This window comes from Juglans microcarpa x Juglans regia, chromosome 5D (genome assembly GCF_004785595.1).
Source record: "Juglans microcarpa x Juglans regia isolate MS1-56 chromosome 5D, Jm3101_v1.0, whole genome shotgun sequence".
Lineage (NCBI taxonomy): Eukaryota > Viridiplantae > Streptophyta > Magnoliopsida > Fagales > Juglandaceae > Juglans > Juglans microcarpa x Juglans regia.
The window spans coordinates 18778433-18788803 of record NC_054602.1 but is presented as its reverse complement, the minus strand read 5'-3'; the positions used below and the strand labels follow the sequence as shown (position 1 = coordinate 18788803).

General features: G+C 35.3%; 1 protein-coding gene across 1 annotated transcript; it reads left to right on the top strand.

The window, feature by feature from the left end:
• Positions 1–594: 594 nt before the first annotated feature.
• Positions 595–4389, top strand: LOC121265779 (G-type lectin S-receptor-like serine/threonine-protein kinase At1g11410). Its single transcript, XM_041169448.1, has 8 exons — positions 595–1749; positions 1829–2000; positions 2132–2265; positions 2423–2610; positions 2696–2906; positions 3295–3532; positions 3655–3805; positions 3923–4389. Exons 1-8 carry the CDS (start codon positions 714–716, stop codon positions 4235–4237), a joined length of 2445 nt encoding a protein of 814 aa, XP_041025382.1. The 5' UTR covers positions 595–713; the 3' UTR covers positions 4238–4389.
• Positions 4390–10371: the final 5982 nt, after the last annotated feature.

Here is a 10371-nt window from a genome sequence, read left to right as displayed (position 1 = left end):
AAAAAAAAAAGTGCTTTAACGCGAAAAATAGCATGCAGGTCCTATGACTTGGCCACAGGTATAAATGTGATTAGAATTCGGAGGAATTGGCAAGGCTAGCAGCTACAAGTGGAGTGGGTCAAGTGGCTGGGTGCAATTCATGGGGGCTACATGAATTAATACCAGCCAACCTTCACTCAACCACCGACTTTAAATTCTAATTGGTCGATACAGTGACTCACACTCACACATATACATGTATCTTTAGTACTCTAGTTTGTGAAAAATAAAATCATGTATGATATATATTACAATATAATGTTGGTGAGAAAAATTAATTATGAGTACTATATAATGTACATAAATAGCCTTTACAAATTGGTGTCATTAAAATTAAAAAACAAGTCAAACCACTATTGTAAGTTGTTGGTATGTCACCAATTACATGAATTTTTTAAGACGACTTTGTTTTTATCAAAATTCATACTAAATTGAGCATTTTCCTTAGTGATTAGATAACCTATAGTAGATAAAAGATACAGATCAGGGACTGGGAGTAGGTTGATACATTTATTCAGCATTATTCAGACCGAAATTACGGGTGATCATTTATTCAGCATGCCGGGACTAATATCTGACTGCGTCAATGGCGGGGTCTACTTCTGAGAACATAAATTGATCACGAATGAAACTTAATACCATGATTGAGAGAATCTGCAACCTCAGTACTGTCCATGATCATGTATTTTGTAAAAAGGTTTCTGTTTCTCTTTATACACACGTTGCTTCAATTCCTTCTTCTCCGGTGTGGCACTTCATTGGACACCATAACTGTCAGTCAACCTGTTACAGATGGTGATGTTTTGGTGTCCCACGGAAAGACCTTTGCGCTTGGTTTCTTTAGTCCCGGCAAGTCCACCCACCGCTACGTTGGAATTTGGTATTACAGTGCTCCGGGACAGGCCAAGGTGTGGGTAGCAAACAGAGACAATCCTATTATTAACAGGTCTGGAGTTCTCTCAATCGATGTTCATGGAAACCTAGTACTCAGTGTCAAAGATCAGAGCCAACACATCTGGTCCACAGATATTGTTTCAAAATCAAAGAACAATATTAGTACCATCGCTCAGCTCTTGGATTCAGGAAATCTAATCTTGACACATGATGATGAAAGAAAGATGGCACTATGGCAAAGCTTTGACTATCCAACGGATACCTCGCTTCCAAACACGAAACTTGGGCTGGACCGAAGAACTGGCCTGAACCGGGTCCTAACATCTTGGAAGTCCCAAGATGACCCTGGAACTGGAAACTGGTCGTATAAGATAGACAGCAATGGCTCCCCTCAGTTATTCTTGTACAAGGGTAAGGTTCCATGGTGGCGTTCTGGTCATTGGAATGGCGAAGGATGGAGTGGAATCCCGACATTGCAGCGTAATAGGCTCTTCAATATCAGTTTTGTGGACAACGAGAACGAGATTACAACTATTTCGGGTGTCCTTTACCCAACACTGCTGTCAACATTAGTGGTAAACGAGTCTGGTTTAGTCCAACGGTCTGTGTACACGGAGGGAGACAGTAATTGGCTTATGCTTGGTGCGGCACCTTTTGACCAGTGTGACATTTACGGAAAGTGTGGTGCTTTTGGGAAATGCAATGAGCTGGTTGGTAGTGGGTTCGAGTGCAGCTGTTTGCCGGGGTTGCAGAGAAATGCATCAGGCGGGTGCGCGAGGAAGCGTGGGCGGCATCCATGTGCGGGAGCGGCGAAGGGTTTGTGAAGGTTCCCAATGTGAAGGTTCCGGATACTTCAGCAGCGCGAGTTAAGACTGGTTTGAGTATGGAAGCGTGTAAGCAATTATGCCTGCAGAATTGTTCTTGCACGGCCTATGCAAGTGTGGATGCGCGCGAGGAATCGGGGGCTGCATGAACTGGAATGGTAATCTGATTGATACAAGAGTGTATGTGGATGGGGGCCAAAATTTGTATGTACGTGTGGATGCGGTTGAGTTAGGTATTGATCAAATTTTCATCTGAATTCTGGAGGTCAAGCGAGAAATTAAGGCCACTTCATGTCTTTTTCTTTCTTCGGCTTCTTAAGGCGGTTTGAATAACTGAAAAAATTTCTTTAACATAATTAAAATTCCTTTTCTTTTTCAGGGAAACCAGCAGCAGGGTTCTTTGCTAGTAAGAAAAGGCTGGCAATCACGGTGGTGGCCATGCTTGTTACTTCATTTCTCATTTTTTTCTTTGTGCTTTTGGTAATAAAGAGAAAGAGAAAGAGAAAAGGTACATCTTTTGTAACCATGCATGATTATTATCGTATTTCTTGTTCTATTATTATGCATGGACATGATTATGAACCATAGAATATTCCTTTGTTTTGTTCCTTTAAATTACTCAACATTGTAGTAGCCATCTTTTGTAACCATGCATGATTGGACAGGGAGCGCCAGCCAATCCATGTTGTTCAACGATGCCAATTCGATACCCTTTCAAGATTCTCCAAAACTTGATGAAAGAAGAGGAAAATCAGATTTACCATTTTTTGAACTAAGCACCGTTGTTGCTGCCACAGACAACTTCTCCCCTGCTAATAGGCTTGGACAAGGTGGTTTTGGCCCAGTCTACAAGGTACACATCTCTCATTTGATAAGTATTAACAGAAACTCTCATAATGATATATTATAAACTATTAAAGTCTTGTTTGTAAATGCAGGGTCAGCTAACCAATGGACAGGAAATAGCCGTAAAAACACTCTCAAAAAGTTCAAGACAGGGCACAGAAGAATTTAAGAACGAAGTTATGCTAATAGCAAAACTGCAGCATAGGAATCTTGTTAGGCTTTTTGGTTGTAGTATTCATAAAGAAGAGAGGATGTTGATCTATGAATACATGCCAAACAAAAGCCTAGACTTTTTCATCTTTGGTATGGCCTCTCTTCAATAAGCAATCGCTTTTAAGTGCCATTTTTTTTAAGTGACCCCTCCCTATTTTATTAAAAAACCCTCACTTGTGACGGAGGAATACCATGAAAAGCAACCAACACACCGGAGAAATTACCTCAGATGCCAAAAACAATGTAACCTTTTAAGTGCCATTTGATTACTGCTTTGTAGAGAACATATGTGAAAGAATATTTTGGAGATAAACACGAACATATGTTAAAACGCCCAATCTATCGTGTCCAAAACCAGGGGACTACATCTGACTTCAAAAGATTTTAATGGTTTTGTTGCATTTGGATTGGAATATACTCTTTTGTAGAACTCTTTTCACTAGGCATTATTAATGGAAGTTTTCAATGTTTGGTTCAGACGAAATAAAAAGACAACTTTTGGACTGGAGGAAGCGATTTGAAATTATTGTAGGAATTGCTAGAGGAGTATTATATCTTCACCAAGATTCAAGACTGAAGATCATCCATAGGGATCTAAAAGCAAGCAATGTACTACTAGATGCAGCAATGACCCCAAAAATTTCAGATTTTGGTCTTGCTAGAATGTTTGGGGATGACCAAATTGAAGCAAATACAAATAGACCTGTTGGCACATATATAGTATGTCTCTCCCTCTCTCTCTCTCTCTCTCTCTCTCTCTCACACACACACACACAAGTGCTAAAAGTAGATGATAATGGACTATAAGCATCAGTATTTTTGTTTTATGGAATTGCAGTGGATACATGTCACCAGAGTATGCAATGGAAGGATTATATTCTACAAAATCAGATGTCTTCAGCTACGGTGTCTTAGCACTAGAGATAATCAGTGGCAAGAGAAATAACCATTTTTATGTTGGAAGCCCTTGCCTAAACTTGATTGGACATGTAAGTAAACTCTCTCTCTCTCTCTCTCTCTCTCTCTATATATATATATATATCAGTGAAACTTAACCATTCATATATAGAAACTGACTCAAGGATATCACTCTTCTACGGCTGCAGGCATGGGACCTTTGGAAAGAAGGCAAAGCCCTGGATATGGTCGATTCTTCACTGGGTGATGAGGCATCATATCCTGCTTATGAAGTTTTGAGATGTATTCAAATTGGGCTTTTATGCGTGCAAGAACAAGCTGCGGATCGACCAACCATGCTAGAAGTTGTGTTCATGCTGGGAAATGAAGCAAATGTTCCTTCTCCCAACAAGCCTGCATTTATCAATAGAAGAATTATAGATTCTGATCAGGATCCCTCAAGTTCTGCTGGAGCACCTGCTTCTCAAAACGACATTACCATTTCTGAGCTTGAAGCTCGATGAATGGCTACTACCTCTCATCAATTAAACTCTACTAATTTAAATCCTGGCTTTCGAAATATGGGAAATGTTCTTATTGTTTTTCATCCACAGATTTTAAGATGTCGTACTTTAAATGATCTATAAATGTAAATCTTAAGTAATGTTTTATTTTATATGTTAACACCCTCCCTTCTTCAACGCTTTAAAATATATTTTAAATGAGATAAAGTTAAGAGTTAACTAGAGTTCGAATTTAAAACTTCTACTTTGATATTTTATAACATCCCTAGTTATGTCAAAAGTTTAACCTGCCATCAAGATAAATAATCTTTTTCTTGCATAAAACATGGTCTATGTCCCATCTAATTCAGAGAAGATTCAGGTAATTCTTCTTTTTTTGATAACAAACCATGAACTTCATTACACAAAAGAGGAATTACAGACATAAATCAAACCACAAGGTTTGAGACAAAAAGACCGGAATACAATCTCACCACATGTTGATTCTATCAACATTTCTCGAATATTTAGCTAGATAATGAGTAGCCTTGTTTTCTTCTCTATAAAGATGTCTAAATAAACATTCCCCAAAACAAAATGACAACTTTTTAATCTCATAATAAAGACCACCAAACTTGGAACTTTCCATGTTATCCTGATGAAACGCTTCTATAGCTAGTAAGCAATCACTCTCCACCTGGATTTTCATGATTCCCATGCTTGCACAGAACTGAAGGCCACGGAAGAGAGCTAGCAACTGTATCTACTCAGGTTCAACAACTGCATCCTCCATAGAGCTTGCAGCCATGATAATAACTCTACCCAAACTATCCCTCAAAATTGCACCGGCACCAACTTTCCCCATCTCTTCAAAGACAGCTCCATCAACATTCAGTTTCAGCAATTCAGGATCCGGTAGCTTCCATTTATATACATATCTCACTTGCTGCCTTGATTGTCTCTAAGCCCCTTTATAGCTTTTCAATCGTCAAACAACATGTTCAACAACTTGATGAGGAGAAATGAACCTATTCGTGAATATATTTGTTCCTCCTATATCAAATCCCCCACGCCAAAGCAAAGAAAGTAGACAAATTTTCATATTGTTTAGCTTTACAGAAATTAAAGGCCAACTCAAAGACATTCAAGAATTTATCTATCTCAAGGGCTGGGATATAATCTGTCCAGATCCTCTTGAAATGTGCACATTTCACCAAAGCATGATATAACCCCTCATTTTTAGCATTACACAAATTACATCTCCCATCATTTAGGACATGTTTTAATAATAAGTTATCCTTTGTAGGCAACCCATCCTTATAAGCACGCCATGAAAATATTTTAATCTTATTAGGCCAAGGCATTTTCCAAATATTTTTCCAGACCACACTCTGGGCATGCGAAGAGGAGGATTCAGCTTCTTGGGATCCCTGCTGGGCCAAAATAAGCTTGTAATAACTTCTAACACTGAACACCCCATTTCTTTCATAGCCCCATACTCTCCTATCAGTCACATTACCAACACACAAAGCTACTTTCAAAGTGTCCTCCACAACCCTTGGATTAAAGAGAGCTCTAAGTTTTCTCAAATCCCAAGTTCTTGAATTTTCACAAAAAAGGAAATTCACACAATCATGTCGGTTCTCCTCATTAAACACGTGCCCTTCCTTCACTAGAGCATTATGTCCTAGGATCCAATTATCAAACCAAATGTTAACAGAATTCTCATTACCTATCCTCTATCTACACCCCTCTAGAACCTATTTTTTTTGCCTCCCAAATTCCTCTCCAAGTATAAGATGGAGATCTACCCAACCCCGCTTGCAAAAAACCTGAACCCGAGAAATACTTGGCCTTTAGCAATCTGTGCAATAAAGAATTCTCCTCCTGGAATAAACGCCACCCTTGTTTAGCTAGCATTGTCAAGTTAAAAGCTGTCAAGTTTTTAAAACCCATCCCTCCCCAAGACTTCCTGACACATATTCTGTTCCAACTCAGCCAATGAATTCTCCTCTCATGTTTCTTTTGCCCCCACCAAAATCGAGCCATTATACCCTCCAACTCTGCACACAAACTCAAGGGGAGTAAGAAACAACTCATGGTATAAGATGGTATTGAAAGAGCCACAACCTTTAACAACACTTCAATGCCACCCTGTGAGAGCAGTTTTTCCTTCTAAGTTTGTAACTTTTGCCAAACTCTTTATTTTATAGAATGGAAGGATTCAGGTAATTCATGAAGCATGACTTAATTATAAAATCGAGTTTTCTACTCCTCTTTTTTCTTAGGCTCAATATGCAAAGAAAAGTGGTATGCAAAGAAAAGCGATATTCTTCAGAATAAGGGGATGCTGGTGATTCTTGTGATTTTTTGTTGCAGTAATGCAGCTTATTGTGGCTTCCATCGTGTATTGGTTCATAATGAGGAAGATAAAGGGCAAGTAAACCATAATTTTTAAACCGGTTTCTTCGTTTCAAATATTTGTTTATTTTTAAGGCTGGTGAACATACTGCCATGGCTAACTATTGAAGTCTGCTCAACCAAATAAAATATGGAAATGAAAAATGATTTGTTCAAACTTGGGGTGTTTAAGCTCTTTTAAACAAAGTGGGACCATTTGAAAAATCCCACACTATAAGGTTTTACTTGTTTTCAAAGAACTTGTACGAGATTATACACCCTAGATTTGTATCTCATAATAGAGCAGCTAGAGAAGAGTCAAAATCTTGACAGTCAACCATTTGTTAACTAGTTCGGGTAAAAAAAGTGTACCTTTTGTTATAAATGTAAACATAAACTACTTAGTGGAGATGACCATTTAGATTCCACATCTTAAAGTTCTAGCACATTCATATATATATTAACTCTAAGAATTCCTAAATTCATGAATGCATCGTTTTAATTCATATTTCACTCTTTCATATGCCTTATCCCCTTTTGTTTATAAAAGAGATCTTGAGGATCATTTATATAAGAGAATTTCAAAATGAATGATATTAAGCTCTAGCCCATTCATATAAACGAGTGATAGAACTTAAAGTGTACCTTTTGTTATAAATGTATATATAAACTTAGTGAATGACCATTTAGATTCCACATCTTAAAGTTCTAGCCCATTCATATATTAACTCTAAGAATTCCTAAATTCATGAATGCATCTTTTTAATTCATATTTCATTCTTTCATATGCCTTATCCCCTTTCGCCTATAAAAGAGATCTTGAGGATCATTTATATAACACAAGAGAAATTCAAAACAAATGACATTAAGCTACTGAAGGGCTCGCCTTACATTCCAATCTTTCAATTCTCTTAATACTTCTATTTAATTTTATAATACGTTATCAATACGACACACTAGCCAACCATTATGCTCTTTTGATCTTTGATAAGAGACTTGCATAACATTTCCCAACCGCTATAAGTTTCTTTTCTATAAATATTGATATCTGCTTATTGCAATATAAATCATTTTATAAAATCTTGATATGATCTCTGTGATATTATATAGAATAAAATGTTATCATAAATGCAATAAATATTCTTGACTTTTATATGTTAGTTTGATTTTAAATACTTCTTTCTCATTCTACTTAACATTTTTGTTATAAATCATCTCAAATCTTACAAAACTCGAATTTGTTGCCCTTAATATTTTTGACAACAATTATTTATCATGGATCATTGATGCTAAGATTCATCTTGATACAATGAATCTTGGAAATACTATTAAGGCAGGAAATGAAGCATATTGAAGGATCGTCCTAGAGCAATAAATTTTCTTCATCATCATTTGCATGAATAACTGAAAACTGAGTACCTTACAATAAAAGATAAGTTGATTTTGTGTGATACTTTAATGGAATGATACGAGTATCAAAAGATTATGACCCTCCAAAAAGCTCATTATGATTTGATGCACCTGAAGTTACAAGATTTCTAGTGAATAAACCTCTACACTTTTAAAAAATAAGTTAATAATTGAAATTATATAGAAAAAAAGCCATTGATGAGGATATGTTTGAAATGAAACATATAACATATTCATGCCTCGAATATGCTCCTGCAGCAGCAATATCAAGAGCAAAAGTTCAACAAGTATTCTAAAGTAATATCTTGCTTATAAGTAGTTAAACAAAACAATAAGTTGTTAATGAAAAATTATTAGTCTCATTCAACAAGTTTTACTCCATTCCCTAAAACGAATGAAATCTCATTTATCATAATAAAGGAAATCGTGGTCGTGGACGTGTACATGGTAGAGAAAACTATTGAAGTCAAGAGGAGTGTACTCAAAGTTTTTCGAAAATAAATGCTACATATCGCCAGAAGTGGAACCACATCGCAATAAAGTAAGATGAAAATAAAGGCTTACAGAATAAACTTGTAAAGAAATATGAAGATAAATATTACAGGTGTGGTATGAAAGGGCATTGGTCATATACTGTTGTATGTCCAAACATTTGGTGGACCTATATCAAGCATATATAAAAGAAAAAAAAATGTTAAATAAATTTTGCAGACTACAAGGATCCTGAAAATCATCTAATTCATTTTGATAATTCAACTAGGATGAACCAAACTTATTTTGATGTTTTTGATTTCTTTGTGGATCCTAACGGAGACAATGATTTTTTTATTAGTTATGCATATGGCCATAACAATTAATTTTTTCTTTAGTTATGTAATCACATTATGTTTGAGTAGTTATATTTTAATACATCTTGTTAACTTTGTTTTGCATTAATAAAATTTTATACATATTTTTGTTTTTAAAGATATATGGGTTCTATTGATTCATTGACCAATTCCAAAATGATTGCTGAAGGGCAAACAGTTGTACAATACATAATTATTAAGGATAAGAAATATTCCAATATCTAACATTAAATATAACCAATGTTAATACAATATCTGGTTTATCAAACCAAATTGAAGGCTTTGGAAGAGTCAATATCATGTTACCTAAATGAACAAAATTTTATATTGATGATGCTTTTTATTCTTTGAAATCTAGAAAGAATTTACTCAATTTTAAAGACATTCATTATAATTGTTATCATGTTGAAACCACTAATGAAGGCAATGAAAAATATCTTTACATTACAAAAATAAATCAAGGTCAGAAACTCATATCAGAAAAATTGCCATTTTTCACTTCTAAGTTATATTATACAACAATAAAAACAAATGAATCATAGGTTGCAGTGCACTAGAAGTGCTCTGACACAAATATATTTATTCATTGGCTATCATCTCAATCATGAAATAATCTTCCTACCATTAGGGAGAGAATTTTTTTCGAAAGTACAAAAATAAATAATATGGAACACTTTGACAGTATCTCATCTTGATTCTCATACAAGTCAATGTGAACAAGAAGTTCAGATGATCATCATTTGAAAGCTATTGCAAATCAATAACCGAATATCTTTACCAACAATAAGAAAATAGTAACATCTCACATTTCTTCTGCTAATGCTCTAGTAATGATCAATGTCCCTACAAGACAATCGAATAATATAACAGCTAGGAAGTCTAAGACATGCCTAAAGTGTGAAAGGCCTATTGATGAAAAGGATAAGACTTTCCAGAAAAGAGAAGTAAAAATAAAAAAAAGTTGATGCTTATGAAGAGACTATACCCACAAAACATGCACCAAGAGCTAAAGATTGATTCAAATTTGCTATACAAAATTCTCCAAAAATAGAATCCCCTGAAGCGGAATCTCCTAAAGAGTTATCCCCTAAATAGAAAAATGTACTTGAAAATAACGAAATATCGATAAATTATATTATTACGGGAGAGTTATTTGATAGAAATAAAACTGTTGTATAATGCATATTTTCATTTTAAATTGCTTTAGGTATCACCATAAGTGATGTCGAAATTTAATCAGAAACAGTCAAATAATGTCGACATAGAAATGATTGAAAAAAAAAATGAAACAAGCAATTCATGCAGAACTATTGTCACTAGCAAAGCATAAAATATTTGCACATGTAGTTCAAACACTTCAAGGTAAGATACCTATTGAATATAAGTGGGTATTTGTACGTAAACGTATATAACGAGAAAAATGAAATTGTGAGATACAAAGTATGACTTGTTGCACGAGGTTTCTCATGGAAACCTAGTATTGATTACAAACAAACA